At 43.8% G+C, this 27,254-nt stretch overlaps 1 protein-coding gene across 8 annotated transcripts in view; it reads left to right on the forward strand.

Moving 5' to 3' along the window:
- Window positions 1-27,254, forward strand: part of cfap20dc (CFAP20 domain containing) — a 548,283-nt gene that overhangs the window by 202,341 nt on the left and 318,688 nt on the right. For all 8 annotated transcript variants that reach the window (XR_010976965.1, XM_068051613.1, XM_068051614.1 and 5 more), the window contains 3 exons: window positions 13,088-13,202; window positions 17,488-17,644; window positions 18,018-18,182. Coding sequence is in view for 7 of the 8 variants with exons in the window: in XM_068051613.1 (XP_067907714.1) it covers window positions 13,088-13,202; window positions 17,488-17,644; window positions 18,018-18,182 (437 nt within the window). In the remaining variant the exon portion in view is untranslated. The remainder of the gene's footprint in view (window positions 1-13,087; window positions 13,203-17,487; window positions 17,645-18,017; window positions 18,183-27,254) is intronic.

The following is a 27,254-nucleotide window of genomic DNA, read 5'->3' on the forward strand; positions in this document are numbered from 1 at the left end:
TGCTGGAATTAGACTACTGTTGCAGAACCTTTTTTCCCCATCGGACGGCTGTGAGGACTTCGAGCAACATTGGACTGTCAACTTGCAAGGACTCTAATTTTTTCTATTTTAAATGTTGTTTATATCTTCATAGTGTTTAAGAATTTAGTTTTTTTAATTAAATAGTTAATTTGTTGATTTAAAGACACCTGGTTTGGTTAGCCTAATTCGGGAGTTAATAGATGGTACAATTTGGCTGGGGCTTTCTTTAATTTGGAAAGTTTAAAAATGATACGTTAGGCGATCTGTGGAGGGGCGGGATTGAATTAACAGTGCATTTCTCCCACCACGATCGTAACAGATGTCACAGTCAGCGGCACATCAGCGCATCAAGGAGGTCACCAATGCCCTGTTTGGGAGGGCTAGAGGTTATGTGCGCTTCCGCATGGATCCCAATTCATGGGCTGAGAGAGCCATTGGTTTTGGGCCATCGCTGGATTGCCCCAGGTGCATGGGATCATTGACTGCACAAATGTGGCCATCAGGCTCCGGAACACCAGCCAGCAGCCTTCATCAACAGGAAAGGCTTCCATGCCCTTGATGTAAAACTGCTCTGTGACCACTGTAAATGGATCCTCCAGGGTCTGTGCATGCTTCCCGGGAAGTTGTCCCGATGCCTATATTTTTTAGTCATAGGTGCCAAAATCTTTCAGCCCTCCCTCCAGCCTTCAGGGATGGAACCTTGGAGACAAGGGCTACCCACTGAGTACATGGCTACTGATGCCTGTGAGGATCACACCCACAGATGCTGAGGACCGATACACTGCTAGCCATGGGACAATGCGAGCTACCGCAGAGCAGGCCATTGGTCTGCTGAAGATGAGATTCAGGTGCGTAGATTGGTTTGTTGGAGCCTTTCATTACGCCCCAGCAAGGGCCTCACATATGGTTGTGGTTTGCTGTGTGCTGCACAACCTGGCCTGCAGAGGGGAAGCCGATGAGCAATGAAGAATGTGAGGAGCAGACTGCCTGCTCGGATGATGAGGCTGTGGAGCAGGAAGATGGGCAAGATAGGCCAGAACCCCAGGAGCAACATGCGACTGGACATGAGAGACACACAAGGGAGGCTTACGCTGCCCTTATACATTTGTGTTTCATTTGATCGTTTATGACCCTTGTACCTTTATCAAAAAAGACTTTTCTTTATGCAGCCATCTTTCCATCTTTCTTCTTTAATGATGCATTGGCTTATTGAACATTCATGCAGAGCAGATCCGGTGAAGCTCCAGAGTTGACCCCTCTCATACCTTCGATTGCCTCCAGCTTCTTCATAGAGGTTGGGATACAGTGAAGGGCCAAGATCTTGATGGAGGAGAAAGGGAGGGAGTCCATGCCTAGCAGTAAAGGTTTATTTACATTCAGGATGGAGACTGCCAGTGTAATCATAAACAAACGCTCACCCATGAAAACCCAGTGATTCTAAGTGCACTTTTTAATTCTCTTGCGTGAACTCCTACACGGTGCTGTCCCTGCGCTGTTAGCTACAGTGGATGCTGGCTGTTGACCTTGGTGCCCCATGGCTATGGATGACCTTGGTGATCGCCCTCAGGATGCCTTGGGCCTGGAGAGCCCCGGCATGCTGAAGGTTTCCTGCACAAAAGCAGTACTGCCCTCTTTCGGCAGGAATGTTGGAGGAACTGGCGACATTGGTAGAGGGGCAGTGAAGCTGCTACCTGCACCAGGAACACCCTGAGAGGAGCCCCCTGCTGCGGGAGGCAGCTCCTGCTCCGCTCTAGAAAAGCAGACCTCTGTCTCCCTGCTGATCTGAAAGGACAGAGGACCTGGTGGTGACTCGAGGTCCCCTTTCCCCCTCTCGCCTCACCACTGCTTCCTTGCGCCATGGTCAGGATGAGGGGAGGGAAGTCTGCACGAATATCCAGCAAACACTGAGTGCTCTGCTGGATGTGGCTCTCCGTCAGATCCGCCAGCCTCTCAACGGAGGAGGCCTCTCGTGCACCAGTCAGAGACCATGTCAAGGACAAGGCTTGGATGGACTCCTCCATCGACCACGCTTGGGCATGCATAGCCTCTAGCATTTCTGCCAGATGTTGCTGCACATCTCGCTGCAGCTCCAGCATTTCCCTTGTTGCTGCCAAAACCAGAGGCACATCTAAGCCTGGGGCTCAGCATGGGCCTGGCCTCCCACCATCCTCTGACTGTCAGAGGCTTGGGCTGTCACCATCTCCGTCAACTGCTTGGGTGCGCTGTGCTCACCAGATTGTGTGCCCAGACCTAAACTCGTGCGCAAACTCACCAAGGCACATGTATCTGTGTAGGTGGAGGATGGAGGAGTATGAGGTGCCAGTGGGTCCTCTAAGGCTCCTTCCTCCCCCTCTGAGTTGGCAGGATCCACCATGGCTTTGACTGTTTGGTACAGCTTTGCCTGCATGACAGAACAAAGACATGTAAGGGTCAAGGGCTTGCCCTCCCTCCACAGCAGACACCCCTATGATGCAGACCCCTGTGGGCACCAGATACCTGATGAGCAACATGGCTCCATCGTTGCAGATGCAGCATTGTGCCCCATGGAGACCTTAGTTATTGTTTTGGAAAGGTGCCCCATCGCGCCATCTGCAACGCTCCGTCCATCCTACCATCTGGCCATCTGCATGGCCGCTTCCTCCATCGACATTAGCACATACAGCATGGGCAGCCCACCTCCGGCCTTGGCCCGCTCCCTACAATTATGTACTATCTTCCTGCAGACCCAGAGAAGGGAGATGTTGGACTCCTAGACCCATCAATCCCAACACATAGGCTACTGGCAGTGTGTTTGCCACTGATGGTGGTACACAGACGCCTCCTGCATGTGTTCCCTTCCCAAGGATCTCGCAAGATTCCACTATGACAGGGGCCTCCTTTCAGGGCCATTGTGACAAGCCGCTGAAAGTCATACTGCATCCCCTGTTCCTTTCCCCACACCTGGGGGGTGGATCTCTCACTTCCCAACGTTGTCATACTTTGCCAGATGTATGGCCCAAGAGGATGAAGAGATTAAATGATACTTGCTTTTGCTGCCCGGATGAGGTCATTGAGTCGCTTGTGACATTGTATCCATGTCCGTGGTGTTACCCCATGCTGCTGACCTTCTCCGCTATCGGGAGCCATGCCTGCTTGGTTTGGCTCCTGGGTCTTCTCCTCTCGTCCCTCCGGAACAAGGTGTGTCTCCTCTCCCTAGCAGCCTGTGGAGCACTGGGAGGGAGGCATCAGGAAAGCGAGGGGCCGCACAGCGTCTCCTGTCAGCCATTTTTAAACATGTACTATCATTTCCTCCTCTTCCTGGCCTTCTGAATACAAAGTGCACTGCAGGCCTGGCAGCCCTTTAAAAATGCCCCCATCAACTGCCGAGGTGTCACCTGACGCCAGGCTCCCTGTCTCCGGGCCCAACCCCGACCACGCAATTGGTTGGAGTTGACAGCTCATTGGGCTTAATAGCTGACCGCCGCTGAGTCACTTGTGGCCAGTTGCTCCTACCCCCAACATGCCTTGCGCCTGACTCTGGGCCCAATGACGGGACTGCCACCTCAAACATAAAATTCGATCCTATGAAGGGTTTTGACACAGTGGAGTGGATTTCGTTCTTCTCCCGATGTCGGGTTCCATGGTGGGGGTGGGGGAGGGGGCCGGAATATAGGAGCAGCAGCTGTGTACCTGTAAGGGGGTGGGAAGGGGTCAACTCTGCACTATGTACTGTACTGGGGGGAAGGGGTCAACTCCGCACTTTGTTGTGCTGTTTGCAGGGCTGGCAGCCTTTTAAAAATGGCACCAGCACCTGCTCCCTCAACAGGTGACACCATGAACGCCCACACCACATGATTGGGGCGGGTGGCCCCTCCCCCACTCTGTGACGGGACCCGAGTTTGCATATTTAAATTAATTTGCATTAATTAAAATGTAATCCGCAGCAATCTTACCTTCAGTTACCGGTCCTCAGCGCGAAATGCGGCACTCGCGCCTTCACTTTCCCTTCCAGGGAAACCTGGCGCCACTAAGGTGGCGAAGGGGTCAACTCTGCACTATGTACTGTATGGGGAGGGAAGGGGTCAACTCTGCCCTATGTACTGTATGGAGGGGAAGAAGTTAACTCTGCACTATGTACTGTATGGAGGGGAAGAAGTTAACTCTGCACTATGTACTGTATGGAGAGGGAAGGGGTCAACTCTGCACTATGTACTGTACGGAGAGGGAAGGGGTCAACTCTGCACTTTGTTGTGCTGTTTGCAGGGCTGGCAGCCTTTTAAAAATAGCACCAGTACCTGCTCCTTCATCAGATGACACTGTGAACGCTCCCACCACATGATTGGGGCGGGCTGCCGCCATTCATATGCAAAGTGCCTGCCAGATGCAAGATCGTGGCAGCCGCCGTTATTTGCACCCGCCGCCACTCCCATCGGCAGGAGAGCAAGATCCAGCCCAGTAAGTGGGGAAACACTCTTATCTTTGGGTGGGGCACAGTGTTGAGCATCATCACTGTAAAATTGTCAGGAAACTACAGGCCAATTAGCCCAATCTGTCATTGGGAAAATGCTAGAATCTATTATTAAGGAGGTTATTACAGGGTACTTAGAAACTCTTAATGCAATCAGGCGGGCTCAACATGGTTTTGTGAAAGGGAAATCATCTTTGACTAATTTATTAGAGTTCTTTGAGGAAATAAACAACATGGATAAAGGGGAACCAGTAGATATGGTGTACTTGGATTCACAAAAGGCTTTTGATCATGTACCACATCAAAGGTTATACATGAAATAAGGGCTCATGATGTAGTGGGTAACATATTAGTGTGGATAGAGGATTGGTTAGCTAATAGGAAGCATTAACAGAAGTTAACTCTCACTATATACTGTGCAGAGAGGGAAGGGGTCAACTCTGCACTTTGTTGTGCTGTTTGCAGGGCTGGCAGCCTTTTAAAAATGGCACCAGTACCTGCTCCTTCAACAGATGACGCTGTGAATGCCCCCACCACATGATTGGGGCAGGCAGCCGCCATTCATATGCAAAGTGCCTGCATATGGGTCATTTTCAGGTTGGTAAACTGTAATTAGTGGAGTGCCACAGGGCTAAGTGCTGGGGCCTCAACTATTTACAATCTATATCAATGACTTGGATGAAGGGACCAAAGGTATGGTTGCTAAATTTGCTGATGGCAAAGATAGGTAGGAGAGTAAGTTGTGAGGATGACATAAGGAACAAATGTATGAGTCACATGGGTGAAGAATTACTTGAGACTGTCGGATACAAAGAGGGCTTTGAGGGTTTATTGCGCTTTAATGCATTTGATTCTGTGCAGTCTACATTTTGCCACAGCCACAGGACACTGAGTAGGAAATTGAACTATGAATGATGTAGGCCACATTTTTAGGTGATGAGTGTGGCTACATGAGGGAAGAGATCCTGCTGGGCCAGTTGGGGAAGGGATGCTGGCAGGGCTGCATTCACTTTGCAGTGATTTTTGAGCTGTAAATGGTGGGATTTAGATAGGTTAAGTGACTGGGCAAAAATATGGCAGATGGAGTATAATGTGGGAAAATGTGAACTTGTCCACTTTGATAGAAAGAATAGAAAGGCAGTATATTACTTAAAGGGAGAGATATTGCAGAACTCTATGGTGAAGAGGGATCTGGTGTCCTGCTACATAAATCACAAAATGTTAGTATGCAGGTACAGCAAGTGATTAGGAAGGCAAACGGAATGTTGTCATTTATTGCAAGGGGAATGGAATATAAAATGAAGGAAGTTTTGCTACCATTGTACAAGGCATTGGTGAGACCACATCTAGAGTACTGTGTACAGTTTTGGTCTCCTTACTTAAGAAAGAATATAATTGTATTAGAAGCAGTTCAGAGAAGGTTCACTTGACTGACTCCTGGGATGAAGGGGTTATCTTATGAAGAAAGGTTGAGCAGGTTGGACCTGTATCCATTGGAGTTTAGAAGAATGATAGGTGATCTCATTGAAACATACAAGATCTTGAGGGGGCTTGACAGGGTGGATGCTGAGAAGATGTTTCCCTTTATGAGAGAGACTAGAACCAGGGGACACAGATTAAAAATAAGGTGTCTCCATTTAAAACTGAGATGAGAATTTTTTCTCTCACAGGGTCGTTAGGCTGTGGAATTCTCTTCCCCAGAGAGCAATGGAGGCTGGGTCATTGAAAATTTTTAAGGCTGAGTTAGATAGATTCTTGATTGACCAGGGAGTCAAAGGGTATAGGGGTAAACAGGAAAGTAGAGTTGAGGCCACAATCAGATCAGCCATGATGTTATCAAATGGCAGAACAGGTTTGAGGTGCCGAATGGCCTACTCCTGCTCCTAATTCGTATGTATGTATGTTCATTTGTTACTAAGTTAGGAGAGAATTGAGAATTTCCTTTATGCGTAATGAGTGTTGGACTGTGGGATGTATCATCACTAAGTAGTTATCGTAGAAATATTGCATCTTTTAAGGGTGAAGTAAATAAACATTTGATGCAGAGGGGGATTTCTGGCTTTGTGGAGAAAACTGGACCGTGGGATTAGTTTTGGATTGCTCCAGCATATAGCGAACATGGATCTGACTGGCTGTGCTGTAAACTCCTCTGGTTATCCGATACAATCTGAGATATCATAGGTCATTTCAAAGTTACTGGTATGCAGATACATGCAGGAAGCATAAAATTAGTGCGATGATTAAGAAACACTGGAGGGTAAAGGCCTGCTATCTGACGGGACCCGACGACTTGTGTCGGGTTTGGGTCGGGTCGAGCCACTCTTCCGGGTCTGGCTTTCGGGCTCGGGTCGGGTCGGGTCCGGGTCAGACACACACAGCAAGAATTGCAGGTAAGTGTTAAAAGTAAAAAAACTTACCTGAGCTGCGAGTCTGGGGCGTCAAAGAAGGAAACTCTGAGTTTGCGTGTGAGCGTGTGAGCGTCTCTATGATGTCATCATGCTCATTGCTGCAGCTTCCTGAAGATTGGGAGTTGGAAGGTAAATAAAGGGAACATTCTGGTGGTCGGATCGGGCTCTGGTCTGATGTGGTTCCGTCGGGTTCAGATCGGGGTTTATTTTTGTGACTTGAGCAGGCCTTTACTGGAGGGTGACATCACTTTCATGGTCTACCAAATGCCTTGTAAAAGAAGCCAATCTCTCTTGTTTTAACTCACAAAACAAATGTATGAGTCACATGGTGAAGAATTACTTGAGACTGTCGGAGTCAATAAGGGCTTTGAGGGTTTATTGCACTGAAATGCATTTGATTCTTTGTAGTCCGCATTTGGCCACAGTCACAGGTGCAGGACAATGAGTAGGGAATGGAACTATGAATGATGTAGGTGACATTTTTAGGTGGTGAGGGTGGGGTACATGAGGGAAGAGATCCTGCTAGGATTTGGGCCAGTTGGGGAAGGGATGCAGTCAGGGCTGCATTCACTTTTCAGTAATTTTTCATCTGTAAATGGTGGAAAGCACAGTGTGGAATTATCTGGGAAGAATTCTGGGAAGAATTGCAGCCGAGTTTGCAGGTTGAGGATGTAGGAATGGATCTGGTGAGAGCTTCATTAGGTTTTCGGTTGCAGGTAATGGGAGGGATCAGGTCAGGGTGTAGTGCAACACTGAGAATCAATGTGAAGAGGAATTGGTCTTAACCTTTTTGTTCAATATTTGCTTTCCTAGTTTCATTTTCATTACTACATCTGTTGCTGCTTGTATCCTCCACCCCCTTCTGATCCCCATATATCATCTCCTATCTTGCTCCAGTATTGGCTGAACTCATTTTCACTCTAGGCTCCATCACATCCCTTCAACCTGCTCTGCTACCCCCCCTAACCCCCACTCACCACCCCATTCCTCCCTCCCTTCTGGATTGCAGGAATGAGTTGGGGTTTGGGATGGGGAGGTTGTTGGTGGGAACAGGGAGACTCAACAGCATCACAGCTCGACCAGTGAAGGGGAGTCCTGCAACTTCATACTGCAGTCTCAAAGTATTTTGAGTGATTTATAGGCAGTATCACAGGTCAGTAAATAGATTAACTTTGGAAATCCTGTTAGAGTGCCACAAGGACACAATAGGTAAAGAGTAACAACTACCTGCAAATTTTTAACAAGAATATAGGAATGTTCACGTAGCATTTTTCATTAGAACACACAACTAGTTTAAAATGTGCATTTGTTACTTCATTTAAGTATACTGTTTGAAATACAATAATATAAACTAGATAATTATCTGAAGAGAAAACATTTGCAAGGCTAAAGGGAAAAGGTGAGGGAATGGGACTAGGTGAGTTGCTCTTGCAGAGAACTGGCATAGGCACGACAGGCTGAATGGCCACCTTCTGTGCTGTAACCATTCGATGATTCTATTTTCGAGCAAGTATGTGAAAACATATTGATTAGAAATGCTAAAACTTCTCTTATGACATGAATTCATACTTCTGTAAATCACAGTATTTTTTTCATGTAACAAAAGCTTTATGTTTAAGCATTTGTCTTACAGGAGGAAGAATTATACCCTTTGTTAAAAATGCTTGCTTAGCACAAATGTTTAAAACTCTACTACTGATTTAAAATGGGCTGAGTTTAGTCCATATCAGCACTTCATTCTTACTTTAGTTGCTGGCTGTTGAAGCTTGATGCCTGTAATCAGTTCACATTACCGAATGGGACTTTGTAGTAATAACACCCTCAGTTGGATGAAGGTGCCAAGACATGCACTAATGTGCTAATGCCCACTCAATGTTTTCTTTTTGATTCCCTTTCTGCCCCTTCCCCAACACACATACATGATATTACACTGAAAATTGCCACAACTGCAGGAGCAAAACAAAGATAGACAAACCTATGCAGAGCTATGGGGAAAAAGGGGAGTGGGACTAATTGGATCGCTATTTCAAAGAGCTGGAACAGGCATGAATGGCCAAATGGTCTTCTGTGCTGTGTGTTTCTATGAACCAACTGTGTTGCTAATTGGAGGAGAATGGATGCAAGGCTATTTCTGCCACTGATGAAAACTTTTGAGCTCAGATGGGAGATTAAGTGCTTCTGAACATGGAAGTAGGCAAAACTGGAGTGAGAATTCTTCAGGAATGTTCTTCTATGTTTTCTAGCAGCTGTTTTCCCAGCAGCAATTGATGAGGTCATGAAGCAGGTTGCCTGCTTTCATTCTCAGCCTGAGTTTATATGCTTTGGGCTGGAAAAGTCCAAGAAAAGGGAGGGAGAGAAAATATGTTTGTGGAAGGGCATCCACTCTCAAATCCATTGATGCAATTTGAATACAAGTCCTCCAAGTTTTGTCCTGAAAATCTATATTCTTTTGGGCACTATATTTCTTGAGCCATACTGCTGTCTTCTCTACATTTTCTTAGACTGGTACACAACAACACAATGGGCTGGATTTCAAGAGCGCTGTCGATCTCGGCGGTGAGCTCAAAAAATGGCAGCCCGCCCACAAGCTGCCACAATCTCCCGTACGATGGCTCATTTTAATGGTCGAGGTCCGTGGTGGGCCTCATCCAGAGCCATCTTCAGGCCCTCGCGCCACGGAATCCGGAGCCTGGGGGAGAATAAAATCTAGCCCAATATCTGGTTCTCGGTAGGCTGCATTTTACAAGCTTGCCACCAATCTTGGCAGTGAGCTTCAAAGATGGCGGCCCGTACGCCAGGCTTTACTCTGCGCAGCTGCTACAATATTAAACATGGCGGTTCATTTACAGGCTGGGGCAGACCGTCCCCCGACACCCTCACTCCCGCCCGGATAACGTGGAGTGGTCAGGCAGTCTGTCCCCGGCAATGGCATCAGGTGCCTCTGCGCAGGCGACGATGCCATTTTTAAAGGGCTTCCAACCCTTCAATTTAATTTAAATGTTTAAAGAAACATGAGTGTAAAAGATTAAATAAAGTTATCCCAACTCTCTACCACCTTCTCATGACCATCACATTTATTATTTGCCCTCTCCCCCCCAAAGAAAAACTTACCTTGTGCTCCTGATCTTCCCCCCACCCAAAATCTCAAAACTATGAACTTTACCCCTCCCCACCAGTCTTCCGCCTCGGATCTCTGAACGGAGATCTGAAGGCACGGGAGTGCTGACCAATATGGCACCGGGACCGACGTCGGGAGCGGGTAAGTGTTTAATTCATTACTTTAAGTACATTTACATATTTTGTTACAACCGAGGCGGGAGAAGTGCAGTCAATTCAGTCCCATCACTCCACAGGTTGCAGCATATTATTAAAATTTTCCCACCTAACCGGAAAACAGCCAAATTAAACACTTTATTAACGCCACCCCCCCCCCCCCAGAAAATAAAATACACCAAACCAGGTATCTTTAGACAAGAACAAATTAACTATTTATTAATGAACTAAATCTTAACACTATTAAGATAAGTTTATGTCAAAAGACCTTATAACTTCTTATTTAACCTAACCCCCATGCTCAAATATGTACAATCAAAAACTAACGGTTAACTGGTCTTTTAAAAAATTATGTTTTAAAAATTAGCTGTTTCTTAAGAATAAATAATTAACTGGGTTGTAAGTCTTTATGGGTTATGTTCCTGATGGGTGAGGTATCCTAGTGTAAAAGAAAATCAGATGCCACTCGAAGTCTCCACGGGAATTTGATGAACAATCTTTAGTATTGCTGAAAGTAGAGACATGATGTCAAAGCTTTTCGTCTTGCACTCATCAGGACAATACGCAAGAATAACCAATGTAAGGGAAAACAGCAACTTATACTGCATGAGAAGAGAGTGCTGGTTGGTTGGCAAGTGAATGCTGATTGGTAGAGGTGTTGCCATGGAGAATACACCAATTTATGGTGGCTGACAGTTAACTGCCAAGCTTTGTTTGAAATTTAAACCAGGCAGCTTGACTCTGATTGGTCAAGGCATTGCCCTGAGGAATGAATCAGCGAATGGCTGTCATTTATTTTGTTCAGCTGAAACAGGCGCAATGTGTATACATGTTCTTTCTGCCTGCAAAGAACAGGGCCCTGTGTATTAATATATGTAGCTTCCAGTATGCACAAATGCGCCACACCGTGTGCCCTACTGACAATCTTAAATTGGTTGTCAGCATAATTCTTAGCACACTGTGGATTATTTAGCAAATGTTGTCCAATCGCGGAATCACATCTAATGTTGGACACTGTATTTTGAGTTTTGCAAGCACGGGCTGGTTGGGTATGGCCTGTACCTTGCCCACTGTGAACAGCAGAAGGGACAGGTTGTTTGATACGATCTGCCAATCTTTGGGATGTATGATTTATATACGTAGCATCACACTGGCATTGAAATTCATATATCACATCACTCATTTGTGTGATAGGCAGGACGTCTTTTTGGCTTGACGGCAGCATCCTGAACGGTCTTTACTTAATAGACATTCAAAGCACGTCAGCTACAGCAGGCATAATACAATTCTTTGAACAAGGAGTATAGCAACGGGTCCACACGGATTTTAAAACTGGCAGTCTTTCAGTAGAAACTTTATTGAAAATTCCAGCAAACATAAACAGATGACAGAGAGGCACTCTTGAGGCAGAGAATTCTTAGAGTTTTGAAGTGAAAAGGATTTTATTACCTTCAATAACGCAAATGATCTTTTTCCAGGGTTTTTCTCTCTCTTTAGGCAAAAACAGCCTGTAACTCAATGTAGTTTTTCTGCTAAGAGAAATAGACAGCTTTTTCCTTCAGCATGCTTTGCTGAACTCTCTCCAGTTCAAACCAGTTGAAATTGGTTTTTACATAGAGTCAAAAGTTACAATATACTACATGACCTCCTCACTCTCCTGCTGTTGCCTAGGGAACAGGCCTGCTGTGGCACTGTTCTCAAAGAATCTTATCACTCTGTCTTAAAGGTACACTGTTTTAAACAGAGGAGAAAAATAACAGTTCCGTGACAATTTAAATTTTGATGCCACCGCCAAGTGGCGTGGTGGCCACCACGAGGCTTTGCCGCAATTGGAAATATGGGGCTGGACCATCCTGGCGTCAAGGCCCGTGGCAGGCCTCTCCCGGAGGCACTTCCAGGCTCCCCCCCCCCGTAACAACACCTGTATCAGGGGAGTCGGTAAAATCTAGCGCAGTATCTTCTTCCTGTTCATTCGTTAAAATCTTTTACACTATCAAACATACCAACTCCAGCTCAATTCTTCTGTGATACATGTAATGAAAATAACACTAAAGTTATTCAAAGTTAAGCAGGCTTCTTTATAACAGTTCACATGATTGTAAGGGATTTGTTACTATTAATGCTTCTTGCATTCCTCTGAAACCCTGTTTGGCTCTGAAAGAAAGCTCAAGCCATTAATATTTCTATCCAATTTAGTAAACTTTGAAATCTCATTCTGTTAGTAATTCTGTGATGCAGTTGGTTATTTGTCAATTCTGGTGTACAGCACACGGAAATAGGGATGCAGAAGCTTTATTTTATAAATTTGAGTGCTGCTTTCCAATAGAAACAATTCTACTGCAAGTGATCATGAACTTTAGTCTAAATACATTAAAGTTATATTCACGCGCATGCATTGTAGCAGAGATCAGTGGGCTATGTGGTGAGCAGTAAAATTAAGCATTGTAATTCAGATTTGGAAATACATGTCCAGGAACTGAAACTGACAGAAAATGTTTTGTGCCAGACTTTGAGCATGACAGATTCTATATGAAATGTCAGGTGCACTTTTGAGAATGAAACTGCATAATTTTTTTTTATTTGGTAATACGTTGCTCTGAGAGGACACAAAATTGAAGTGCAAGAACAAGCAGGTTTGTCAAAGCTTTATGTTCATTCTGTATACAAATTGAATTTCTTCCCAAGTTACTGGACTAGTAAAATTCTGTATCAAGCATGGAGATGAATTAGCATGTAAAGTGGTTCCATTATACTTAGGCCCGTGGCCACCAAGTTTGAATATGGGAATGAAAACTCATTATTTATCTTGTAAAAGGGTTATTTTTAAATTCCATCTATGTTCTGCATGACCTGCATATAAATGATAGGGATATATGTGTGGTTCTCTTCAGAGAGATTTATAGGATTGACAAGAACCTTTTTATTTCATTCTTTTCAGGATTACTGATTTGGGAAATATCAAGCGACGACTGTATTTATCAACTATCCACAAGGAATTGTCTGCAACCCCATTGCATGCAAAAATACCACTGAGTATTATTAAACGTAAAATTGTACGTCATTGTTAAAATAATTATCAATAGCTGCAAAATTGTATAATCTTTCCAATTTAGAAGTAGTTTAACTCTTAATGATTCAGAATCTTTCCAGGTTTGAAATGAGTTGCATCAGTTTTCACATCTTTTTGGAAAATTTGTTCTTCTGTCTGATGTTTTGAACTAGGGACTATATTAAAAGAGAAATCCAGCTTGTAGTGCTCCATTTTTACCAACTAAAGAGAGCAATTGTACCTTCCTGCACAGAATGCCAACAGTGAAGCTTCATATACTACTTCCATTATACTTGGAACTCTACTAGATTTTTTGTTGCCTGGAACTCCATCCCATGTGTACAAAAGTACAATTGGAGAGTTAACCAATATTTAATAAATGCAGATTGCTACGTTAAGCTATGTGAGATACATGGTTTCCAAGTACAGTTGCCCATTGGTACCTTAGTACAGCTTCTTCAAGTTTTCTCTGTCATTGGCAAATGGGCAAATTTATCTGGCTTATTATCATTGTCTGTGGCTATACCATATTCTACCACCTAAAATACAAAAAGATATTCTGTTCAGAAGATAATGTAGCACCCTCAATAATTATGCTGTCAACTTTTCACAGATTTATGGCCCACAAAAATCAGTATCTCTTATTCATGATCTGGAATTGTGCAGAAAAAATATACAGCACAGAAATAGAGTATAAACTAACCTCAAGTTACCCTTCCTAGAACACAATGAAGGATGTTAAAATACAGAGTGTTCCGACTATCAAAATAATTGCAGTGCCCTAAGCTGAATTTCTGAAGAACAATAGCATAATTTGTACATTGGGAAGAGACTTTTCCACTGTGAATAAATAACAGCTTTTTTTTTAACCAAAACTGGAATTAGGTAGACCTCTCACCTGTGCTGCTGAAATAGCAATGTCATAGACAATAAATGTTACCTGAACCATTACATGTTCTTGCTTAAGGTAAATGAGAGATTAATAGTGTTAGACCAAATCTACAAATTTTAGTATTGTCCTCAGGTGTAAAAATTAGCTTTTATAAGGATGATTTGGATGTAAACAGTTACCAAACAAACATCAATTATGACATTTCCTACATTGATGGAACATTTCTGAAATGTAGATATTGAGACTATTTGTAAGCATCAGAACATTTTTCACATGAGCAGTTATGCAAATATAACCTATAAAGTTTTAAATTATCCATCTAATCTGCAATAATATCACAGAAGAGATCACTGCTCTCTTGTTACATTGGCGCACATGACTTTCAGTTGCTGGAGCTCTTATATAGTGGAGAAAAAAAACACTATGGTAGTTGTTAATTTAAAAAAGAGTGGAAAATGAAGTGTATAAAAACAGATACTGAGGGCAATAAACAGCAACATTGGAGAACTAGTACCAATCCAGAGACCAGTTACTAAAGAACTTGCTTCTGTGCTTTAAGTTCTATGGTGTCTTTTATTGTTTATGGATGGAAAAAAAACTTCCTTCCTTTCACATTCATTGCTTCCTTCCAACGATTATAGATTTGTTGCGCTTGAGTAGAAAGTATAAAAATTTATTGTAGTGAGAAATTTGATTAGCATTTTTACTTAAATGCAAATAAAGTTAATGAAAAGTAAGATTATTGATTAAAAACAGATATATGTTGAAAAAAAGTTTATTTTTTTTAAAGAAGCTTGAGATTCTATTCCAAAACTGAGAAAAGCTGGGTTTCTGTCCTATCTGTATTAAGTCTGTATACACTGTGCTGAATTTAGGAGATATATTTCATGTTTGTGCTGTCGTAATCGTGTAGAACTGTAGTTCCATAGTCCTTGGTTTGACTCAACTATTGTCCTGTTAAATGCCAAAAACAAAACTGTCCATTATATACACTGCCAATGCTTCCATCAAGGCTGTTGTAATCATCAATAACAGTGTTGACTGTTTTTAGAGTTGCATTTTGTACACCAGTTATGTCGAAAAGAGGCGTGATGTTATAATTAGAACATTCTATATTAATTATTAATGACCTGAATTGGGGGACACAGCGCATCATTTCAAAGTCCGCAGATGACACAAAACTCAGAAATGTATGAATTAATAAGCAGGATAGAGACAGATTTCAGGAAGACACAGACAGACTGATCAAATGGGCAGATGCATGGCAGATGAAATTTAATGCAGAGAAATGTAAAATTATACATTTTAGTCTGAAAAATAACTGTTCACCACTCCTCTCTGCTTTCTGTCCCTTAGCCAATTTTATATTCACACGTCCACTGCCCCTTTAATCCATGGGCTTCAATTTTGCTACCAAGTCTATTATGTGATTTACCCTTTTTATTTTACTGTAGGTGGTGCTTTCATATGATTTCTGGTATTAATCTGATTGTTGACATGCAATATCTTCCATATGATGCTGTTATTTTTTCCCTCGCAAAGTTACTCAAAATGTTTCCTGAAAAGAAAATTCCATCACCATTTTTACATTTGTTAGACTGTGGGCTGAATTTTACCAGCCCTCTGACGTCGGGGGTTGTGGCGAGCGGGCCCGAAAAATTCTTCTGGGCGAGGCCTGCCATGACCCCCGACGCCGGGAAGGCCCTGCCGCATTTTACCAGTGGCGGCAAGGCATCGGTGCAACCCCCCAACCACTTGGCAGTGGAGCCTTCATTTTAATATTAAAATCAATTTAAATAAATTCAAATTAACTCACCTTGACCAGCCAGCCGTCCCATGTCAATATTCCAGCCACAGGCTGGAACTCCGCGCCTTCGAACCTCTGTTCGGGAGCGGGGTGGGAGGGAGGGTGGGGGAGTGGGGAACACACTTTCTATTAGCTGAGGAGACGGGTGGGAAGGGGTTGAAGGGCAAAGGTAACAAGGTGGGGAGGGGGGAAGTTCGGGTTGGGAATAAAGTTTATTTTAGTGGGATATTTTAGTGGTGGTGGGAGAGGAATTCCACTTTTAGTTAGTTTCTTGGACACAATGTAAAATGAATGTCTCTTTAAAAATTCAAATGCTACTGAAGGGCTTGAAACCCTTTAAAAATGGTGCCGGCGCCTGCGTGGTGGCGCCGGTTGGCGTTGCCGGGGATGGAGTGGCCGCCTCCTCTCCATCATCGGGGATGTCTGTTCCACCCCTCCATTTAAATGAGCCGCCGCACGAAATATCGCGGCGGCCCAGCGGCGCTCAAGTCGCGCATGCGCCACGCCTTCTTCCGAGCCCGCCGCCGAGAACAACGGCAAGCTGATAACATTCAGCCCTGTATGTCTATATTGTATAGAATACTTTACTTGTGAAAAGTAAACAAGACTGAAAAAAAAAAATAATTTTAGAGTTGCATTTTGTACATCATTTATGTTGAAAAGAGGTGTGATGTTCTAATTAGAAGTTCATTTATATTAATTTATTTTACATTTATTTCCTCCTCCTTGAATCTCTGTTGCTATATATTTCCAAAGCTAAGGGGACTACTTTCAGATCTTTGTCAATATCAGTTTGAAACTGGCAGCTTCTTTCTATGCAGGAGTGTCCCCGCAAGCTCACGCGCTGAATTTGTCTGTTCATCCCTGCAATGTGGGACTTGGCCTCTGTTTGCTACGCTCCACAGTAACAGGATTGAGATTGACTATTTGACATTTAGAGAATTGTGGTAGGCACCTGTAACTCAGCACACATCATCTTGAAGATCCAGCATTCTGCACTATTACGCCAATTATAGGGCTGGATTCTATGAGCCCGGTAGCGAGCTCAAAAAATGGCGCCCTGCCCACGTGGGCTGCTGCCAAGTAACCGCCGCGATCTTTAGCGTGGTGGCTCATTTAAATAGTTGGGACGGCCTCACGTGGAGAGGGGGTGCGGGCTGTCCGGCCTCGGCAATGGCATCAGCTGCCTGTGTGCAGGCGCTGACACCATTTTTAAAGGGCAGTCAGCCCTGCTGGCCTATTTAAATATTTAAAGACCGAGTCAATAAAATTAAATAGACACATTTCTTTTGCCCCTCTCCCACCCCCAATAGCAATTACATTAACTATTTGCCCTCCCCCCCCCAAAGCACATACCTTTAACATCTGACCTTCCCCCCCACCCCCAACAAACTACACAAAGTTTAAAGTGCAAGTCTTCCCACCATCCCCTACACCCATGATGTTTATTGACCCCATCCCCCCCATCTCAACGTTGAGGGCTGCTTAAAATCCCGCCCAATGTCTACATTGTAGGGTCCGTAATGCTACAGACTGAATTGCAGGCGAAGAAATTCAAGAAAAACTAAATCATATTTCTTTACCTTGCAGTGGAGCAATATTTGCGTTGATATGCTGTCTTTTACCAATGCAGCATTTAAAGGAGCAGGTTTTCAGTCCTTAGACAGGATTGTTGTCTCAGCCAACTGTAAACTAAGGAAGATATTCACAATGAAACTACAGCCACAGGATACTACTTTTGAGAATGGTATGTAATTGGAAATGTGTAAGACCTATATTAAGTCGGGATGCTATTTACAAATATTCCTTAATTGGCACTAAAATGGCAATTGCAACATTGCAGAAACAAATCCACAGATAACTCAGCAGTGTCTTACGAACTTTTACAACTGCTGCATTTGTAATAAGATTTAAACAAACCACAAAGCTCCTAACCCTACATTGAGCTGCCATGTCAAGCATGTACGCCCATCAGAGTCGTTCATATATAACACATGATTAGTCGGTTCAATTGTTGCATATAGCTACCTCCAGTGTATAGATTAATTACATTTTAAAACATTGTTGTGATATTTCCAGAATTTTTGTCATGTGGCTAAGGATTTCTTCTTCTTCCCCAGATATGTGTTCTTTACAGAATTTCACTGATGGACCCACAGACGTGATTCCAAAGAGCTGTCAGCTAGGCATTGATGTAGATCAAGTTACCCAGCTCCTGAATGTGATAAAACTTAAACAGGGGGAATTAAGGCTTGGAAGTCAACCCTTCACTTCAACAGATTTGGGTACAGTGGCAAGATTTGCTCTAAATTATATTTAACTTAAGAGTTTCACTGTTGCTTACAATCTTTCATGTCAATTTGTATTGATGTAAAGCAGTTTGGCTAACACAATAAATACTAACTATATATATATATATTTACAGTGCAGCCTTTATGGTATATTATTTTGTCAATATCAATCTGAACCAGTTAATTGGTATGAAATCATATTGAAGATTCCGAGACCTCTCTGATCATTCTTTCAGATCTCTGAAAAACCCAACTGTTGAGTTGGTGTCCTTACATTCAGTAGTGTAATCTGTTAATCACTTCACTAAAATGTGTAACTCACTTTATTTTGACCTTCTTTGAATACTGTCAGCGCACTTGACAACTGCTGCCAGTAATTCAGTGTTAATTTTGAGGTGAATGATCACTTATTAGAATGTTTATCCAACTTGTACATCTGCTATTTGAATATCGCAACATTAAGGTGCAGGAAATTCTTAACACATTGCGTACAGTTCTGGTCACCACATTAGATGAAGGACATAATTGCTCTGGAGAGAGTACAGAGGAGTTTTACGAGAATGTTGCCAGGCTTGAAAGTAGCAGCTTTGAGGAAAGATTTGATCGGCTGTGGTTGTTTTCCTTAGAACAAAGGATGCTGAGGGGTGACTTAATTGAGATGTACAACATTATGAGGGGCCTAAATAGAGTAGACAGGAAGGACCTGTTTCTCCTAGTGGAGAAATCAATTACCAGGGTGCACAGATTTAAGGTGATTGGTAGAGGATTAAAAGGGACATGAGGAAAAGTTTTTTCACGTATAGGATGGTGGGTGTCTGGAATTCACTGCCCAGATCAGTTGTGGAGGCAGAAACTCACAACTCATTCAAAAAAGGTACCTGGACATACACCTGAAGTGCTGTAACCTGCAAGGATACGGACAAGGTGCTGGAAGGTAGGATTAGATTGGGTTGCTAGTTTTTTTTAGCCGGTGCAGACACAATGGGCTGAATGGCCTCCTTCTGTGACATAACTTTTCTATGGTTCTACACACATGAATTAAGTTTTGATCCGATGATTGGGTATTTCAGGCTTATTTGAAATTAAATGATCTAGGATTTTGTTGACAAGATTTTTGATTTGAATTTTCATTCATTATATTCTGCCTATCTGACGTTGAGAAGAAGTGGCAGGCATTCCGATCCGCCCCCCCCACCCCCCACCACCCCCAACAAAAAAAAACATTTTCCCATAGATTATTTGGGAGAACAGTGCAGTACTTGGAAAGCCCAAAGATTGGTTTGGTGCTTTCTCCACCGTGTTTCAATTGTACTGGCAATCCAATATTTAGCACCACAATAAAAGAGGTATGATCCTATACCAGAACTAATTTCTTCACAGAGAAGCTAATGCTGTAATTGTCTGTTCATTATGCTTTGTTGATAACCAACTTCTTTCTTCTTCTTTGGCCTCCTTGTCTCGAGAGACAATGGGTAAGCGCCTAGAGGTGGTCAGTGGTTTGTGGAGCAGCGCCTGGAGTGGCTATAAAGGCCAATTCTAGAGTGATAGACTCTTCCACAGGCACTGCAGATAAAATTGGTTGTGGGGGTTGTTACACAGTTGGCTCTCTCCTTGCACTTCTGTCTTTTTTCCTGCAACTCGCCACTCTTTAGCCCTGCCTTTATGGCTGTCCGCCAGTTCTGGTGATCACTGGCAACTGACTCCCACAATTTGTGATCAGTGTCACAGGGCTTCATGTCGCGTTTGCAGATGTCTTTAAAGTGGAGACATGGACGGCCGGTGGGTCTGCTCCCGTGACGAGCTCGCTGTAAATGCGGCCTTGGGGATCCTGCCATCTTCCATGCAGCACACGTGGCTAAGCCATCTCAAGCGCCGCTGGCTCAGTAGGGTGTATATGCTGGGGATGTTGGCCGCCTCGAGGATTTCTGCGTTGGAGATACAGTCCTGCCACCTGATGCCAAGGATTCTCTGGAGGCAACGAAGATGGAATGAGTTGAGTCGTTGCTCTTGGCTGACATACGTTGTCCAGGTCTCGCTGCTGTAGAGCAAGGTACTGAGGACAAAGGCTTGAAACACTTGGACTTTTGTGTTTCGCGTCAGTGTGCCATTTTCCCACACCCTCTTGGCCAGTCTGGACATAGCAACGGACGCCTTTCCCATGCGCTTGTTGATTTCTGCACCGAGGGACAGGTTACTGGTGATAGTTGAGCCTAGGTAAGTGAACTCTTGAACCACTTCCAGAGTGTGGTCACCAATATTGATGGATGGAGCATTTCTGGCGTCCTGTCCCATGATGTTCGTTTTCTTGAGGCTGACAGTTAGGCCAAATTCATTGCATGCAGCCGCAATCCTGTCGATGAATCTCTGCAGACACTCTTCTGTGTGGGATGTTAATGCAGCATCGTCAGCAAAGAGGAGTTCCCTGATGAGGACTTTCTGTACTTTGGTCTTCGCTCTAAGACAGGCAAGGTTGAACAGCCTGCCATCTGATCTTGTGTGGAGGAAAATTCCTTCTTCTGAAGACTTGAACACGTGTGAGAGCAGCAGTGAGAAGAAGATCCCAAACCGTGTAGGTGCGAGAACACAGCCCTGTTTCACGCCACTCAGGATGGGAAAGGGGTCTGATGAGGCACCGCTATGCTGAATTGTGCCTTTCATATTGTCATGGAATGAGATGATACTTAGTAGCTTTGGTGGACATCCGATCTTTTCTAGTAGTCTGAAGAGACCACGTCTGCTGACGAGGTCAAAGGCTTTGGTGAGATCTATGAAAGCAACGTAGAGGGGCATCTGTTGTTTGCGGCATTTCTCCTGTAGCTGGCGAAGCGAGAACAGCATGTCAATGCTGGATCTCTTTGCTCAAAAGCCGCACTGTGCCTCAGGGTAGACACACTCAGTCAGCTTCTGGAGTCTGTTTAAAACGACTCGAGCGAAGACCTTCCCCATTATGCTGAGCAGGGAGATTCCACGGTAGTTGTTGCAGTCACCACGGTCACCCTTGTTCTGATAGAGGGTGATGATATTAGCATCATGCATGTCCTGTGGTACTGCTCCCTCATCCCAGCACAAGCAAAGCAGTTCATGTAGTGCTGAGAGTATAGCAGGCTTGGCACTCTTGATTATTTCAGGGGTAATGCCGTCCTTTCCAAGGGCTTTTCCACTGGCTGGAGAATCAATGGCATCACTGAGTTCTGATTTCCGATTTTGTTGGCTGTTCGTCCAGCTCATCCATGACTGGCAGAGACTAGACTGCATTGAGGGCAGTATCAGTGACAACATTTTCCCTGGAGTACAGTTCTAGGGAGTGCTCCACCTAGCAGTCCATTTGCTTGCGTTGGCCAGTGATCATTTCCTCTGATTTAGACTTGAGGGGGGCGATCTTCTTGATGGTTGGCCCAAAAGCTCTCTTGTTGCCATCATACATTCCTCTGATGTTTCCAGTGTCAGAGGCCAGATGAATACACTGCATAGGTGTTGCCAGTAGTCATTTCCACAGCGCCTGGCTGTACTTTGTGAAGCGTTTCTGGCTACTTTAAGTGCTACAGGTGTTAACTCACTGGGGGCTTTCTTGTAGTTCAACAGTGCAGTGCGCTTAGTGGCTATGACAGGTTCCAGCTGTTCAAAGTAAGATTGAAACCAGTCTGCATTCTGCTTCTCACGTTTGCCAAAGGTGGTCATTGCTGAGTCATAGATGGCGTCTCTGATGTGGGCCCACTTGGTCTCTGCATCCCCTGCAGGAGTGTTTTGAAGAGCTTTTTCAAGTGAATTTAGAAACTTATGTAACAGCTGTGGATAAGAAATTCTGTTAGTGTTGATGCGTGGGCGGCCCTTCTGCTTGGAGTGATGTAGCTTCTTTGGTTTGAGTCTAACTTTGATGCATACCAGGGAGTGGTCGGTGTCGCAGTCCGCACTGTGGAAGCTGCGTGTTATTTGGACACTGTTTATAGAGGCTCGCTTTGTGACGATGAGGTCCAGCTGGTGCCAACGACGTGATCTTGGGTGTCACCATGAAACCTGGTGACAGGGCTTAGTATGAAAGAATGAATTGGTGATGCAGAGGTTGTGATAGGTGCACAACTCCAACAGTCTCTGTCCATTCTCATTCATTCTTCCAATGCCATAGCGCCCAAGGCAGGAGGGCCATGAGTCATGGTCGGCCCCAACCCTGGCGTCAAGGTCCCCCAGCAGGAACAAATGTTTGGTATTGGGAATGCTACTAATGATATTATGGAGTTCCTTGTAGAACTGGTCTTCAACTTCAGGTGGGGAGCACAGTGTTGGAGCATAGATGCTGAGTAAGTGTACTGGACCAGAGGTGGTGAGCAGTCGGATGGACAGTATGCGTTCTGAGCCATTTGAAGGTGGCTCTATCATGTTGAGCAAAGAGTTTCTGATGGCGAAGCTCACTCCATGCTGTCTTGGTTCTTCAGGATCCCTACCCTGCCAGTAAAAGGTGTAGTCTTGCTCTCTTAGAGATCCTTTCGCAGGGAGACGTGTCTCCTGAAGTGCTGCAATGTTCACATTGAGTCTACAGAGCTCGGGCGGTCTTCCGAGAGTCGTTGATTTGTGAACCAACACAATCATGCTAAAGCAATGTGCTGTCTGACTACAACAGCACAAAAGCTAAATTTTGCAGATGCTGGTGTTATGCTCATAAAAAGTGTGGCAATGAAAATACAGAATCAAACTGAAAAGTTATAAAAATTAGAACAATTTTAAAATATTGGTATACTGATTGTCAAGAAAATGGAAGACAAGTCACATGACTCGTACCACCTCCTCCACTGTAATCCACATCCATTGACTACTAAGACTGAAAACCAATCAACCCCGGCTACATGGAAATAAGACAGATAACCACACATGGATGTGAGCTGTGCTCAAACAAACTAGGACAAAGGCCTTCCTCAGATGTTTTGTCTCCAACTAACCTTCACCACAATGGAGTGTGAACAGCCCTCATAGCCCAATGGGGCCATCAAAAGGCCATTGTGCAGCCCAGCCAGAACTGAAACCTAAAGTCACATGGGCAAAACTAATACCTGTAAGTGCACCTGAAAAGGTAATTGTTTTAAGGAATAAAGGGGGTCTTGCCACTGCAAAACTTCAGACATCAAGATCAATCAGGTCTCTCAGTTACACAAAAGTGATCTAAAGCCATCTTGAATTCTAGCAAGACTGAGAGAGAGAGAGAGCGCCAGACAGAGATCAGTTCTAGTCAACACAGTTGAACCCTGCTGAGACAAGTTGGAAGCCAGCTACAACAGAGACAAGAGAGTGCCTTTGTAAAAACTACTCTTCTACCTGTGAGAATTGAACTAAGCCATCAGCACCATCTTCAACCTGAAGTGGACTGCCAGAAGGCTGCAACAGCCCAGCAATTTCAAGACAACCAACAACCAGATGTACAAGTGTAAAATTCACCTTCCGAGAGGATCTCACAGGTTTTCCCTGAAACAACAGATTTTTACACCTTGAACTCTTACCCTTTATCTTCTATCTGTCTTCTCTGATTATGCGGTGGGGGAGAAAGGTTGAAGATGAGAGGTTAAGGGATGGTTAGGGGAGGAGGGAGGAACAAGGAAGAGCAGAATGAAAGAGATACAAGAGAGAAAATAGTGGGAAGATGAAAGATGGAATAGAGGGAGAGAGGGGGAAAGGGGAGTGGGGAGGAGAAATTGGGAAATGAGAGAGGGAGAGGAGAGGGATTGTTAAGGGGAAGAGGGAAGGTGAGAAGAGGAAAGAGAATAGGAAAGATAGAAAGAAGGGGAAATTGTGAATAGGAGAGTGTGGGGACAGATCAAAAGTAAGCTAATCAGCTAACAAACTAACTGTGGAGTTGTGGAGCCAATTTATAAAAAATAACAAGCAGAAGCTAACAGGACAGCTGCAGATAACTTAATAGTAGCCTATTGTTTAATAATCAGCCTAACAGTTCAAGGAGGGGGGATGTGAAACTACTGAAATAAGATGCAAGAATAAAATGCTGGGACGAGTGAACCAATCATGCACTGATAATAGAAGTCTGCAAACCACTCAGAAACAAAGGGGTGGGGGGTGGTGTTACTAGTTTTGTTTGAATAACTATAAGAAAGGCTTGTTGTCGTGAGCACATGTTTTTTTGTTTTGTTCTTTTGTTTTGTTCTTTTGCATGTTCTTTTGTTTTGTTTTTTGTTCCTTTTGTATTCTTGCAATGTAACAACCATATACTGCAATAAAGTTTCTAAAAGTTACGGTCGGACTTTGTCTCTCTTTGTAACTGATGGGATCCAACAGAGAGGGAGGGACAGGGGATATAATGTGGACAGGGAGGATAAAGGGTGACAAGGACAGGAGGTTGGGGAAAGGGGAGGAGAGAAGGAGGAAATGGGAAGAAGAGGGGAGGAAAAATGGGGATGAGGGCAATGAGGAGAACTTGGGATGAGGGTGAAGAGGAGAAAAGAAAGAAAGTGAAAACTTGCATTTATAATGTGCCTTTCACAACATCCTCCTGTCTCAGAGTGATCTTTCAATTCAATGGTGGACTTACCTTCATGTGCACCCATCTGTTCCCCGGCCTGCTGTGTTGCTTGTTCCAATCTGATTGTCTCTCAGTGTATTCACTGATTTCTGGATGCCTGACCCAAGAACGGTAATTATTAGTTATTGTGTGGGATATGTGGGAGTGAGAGATGTGTGGGTGACCTCCACTTTTCACTTCTCAACTAACCGCAGATAATGTTTTTAAAAAGTGTTTTAGTTCCTGAGTGTTTTAAGGGTCAAATAAACAAACAAACAACAGGTTTTCTTGTTGATTAAAAAGAAAGATAACTATTTTGTCATGCAGGCCCCCACCTGCCAAGAATGAGGGACACATTATTTCGCCACATGAACATTAAAACTTAAAATTGCTGCTGGGAAGAAAAGAGGGCCTATCACAAGGAATTGCCAGGCCCTTCGCCAGAAAGGCCTTTTTTGCATATTAGGATGTAGTGTTGGAACAAAGGACCCAGTCCCTGCTTCCCCAATACACAGAAGACCTGGTCAGACCAGTTTAGTCACATGACTAACTGGCAGTTGGAGTTTTTGAATTTGAACTTGCCACAGAATTTTAAAACTGATAAAGCTGTTTGCTCCCGGACTGAAAAGATCTCTCTCCTGTCTACTCTCATCTCGCTCTCACCAGCTTTGGAAACCATTGAAGACATATGAACCCCAAGAGACAAAAGTCTCCTACAGTGAACAAGGTTTAAGAAGAATACTGGGCCCCAACAAAAATCAAGACTACCTATAATCAAGGACTACAGCGAGCTCGAAGCACAGTAACAAGAAACTCTCCTGATATTGCCTCAAGCCTCTACTTATTTTTTTCTTCTGCTCTGTTCTGTCTCTATTTGCATGTGTGTATCGTGTATGCATGTTAGCATGGGGTGCGGCATGTATTCGTAGGCGTTAACCAAATTAGAGTTTAAGTTTTAATAACATTTTACTTTTCTTCTTTAAACCTAAGAAAGCCTGTTTATGTTCATTTCTTTGCCTTATAACTGGAAAGTGGTGAGGATTAACCAAAGGGGAGTTCAAAACACAGTGTGTTTAAAACATAAACCCTGTTACAATAAGACCAGGTGAAGGCTAAAAGGGACCCCTAGACACCTTTCTCACCTGGTCGTAACAATTTATTTAACAATACCTGAAAATGTTCTCAACCTCACCCACTCACTCATGCCCACACATGAAATTAGTGAATAGCGTGCATTTAAGTCCGATTGTTGTAAAAGGAGTTCACTTTGAAACCTTCTTGGTGCTCTGGGAGGGATTTTTTTTTAAAATCAGAGTTGCAGACCTGATGTTCTTGTTCTTGTTTTATTGAAGTATTGCAGACTCCTTAGATCAAGACTCTGTCAAAGTCGGTGGACAGTCTTGCTAAAATTTCTCTGGGGAGCTTTCAAGATCACCTCTGCATTCTCTACTCGGTGGTTTAAAGATGTTGCAGGCAGGGTCCTCTTTTTGGCTGGAACGGAATCTCTCAGCTGCTGTCTCTCTCTCCCTCTCTGTGCTTCTCTAACTGTCAGAGAAATCTTTTTTTTAAAATTAAAACTCTTATCAGGTTGGGGTTTTGGTCAGGTGACCATGGATGGTCTCCCCTGAGTGTTTTCATACAATATCTTTGAATACGTGGCCGTGGTTTCACAATGGGGTTTGAGTGTGGCTTATTTTGATAAAGTGGTGTTATTTCTCACCTATTATCTTGGCTTTGCATCTGGAGTCACCCTATCTATGAAGGTCTTTGTTAGTTCAGTTCCTGAAGATCGGAGCCATTTAGCATTGATTGGCCTGTTTAACATTTTAACCTGTCATCCTCAGAGCTAGTCCTGATGTGTCTTAGTCTCCAACAGTCACGATATATATTTGCAGTACAGGAGGGGTTCCCGACCTCTTACTCCAGCTTGTCTACAGCAAAAATATGTCCATTATCTGGAGTTTAATTCACCAGTTCATTTTTATAATTCGGGATTACTCCAGTTCACTATAGTTTATAACTGATTCTTGCATGAGCGTGACAATATGCATAAGAGCTAAGATAACTGTGATGCTTTTGCGAGCTGCTGTATTTTGTGGGACATTATGTAACAAATCTATTTCTTTTACCTGGCCAGTAAGCTTGTTGGTGGTCATAGCATTGTTTTTCTGGCACTTTCGAGTCCATTTATGGGATGGTTCTGGAACTTTCAGATGAATGATTTATAACATTTCAGCTTCAGAGCTGCTGTTAGATTTGTACTTGACCTTTTCTTGCTGTGGTAGTATCTTATTCTCAAGTACCAGAACTGTATTTCCCCTTTTCACTGGCTGAGCTGCTGATGGGGCTTATCTGACTGGCAAGCACCAAATTCTCATGTTGCAATTTTTTTCAGCAGTGCTTTACTCTGCATTGGAACTGTTCAGACTTGAGTAGAATTAATTGCTGCCAGTAACTGTTTTTCAGTTGCAGAATATTTATTCTCCTTGTTTGTCAGAATTTGGTTGTAAGTGCCATTGTGACTTCTTTTCCGATGTATTGTCATTGAACAACAGCTGTTCCTAGAC

Source organism: Heterodontus francisci, chromosome 19, assembly GCF_036365525.1.
Source record: "Heterodontus francisci isolate sHetFra1 chromosome 19, sHetFra1.hap1, whole genome shotgun sequence".
NCBI lineage: Eukaryota > Metazoa > Chordata > Chondrichthyes > Heterodontiformes > Heterodontidae > Heterodontus > Heterodontus francisci.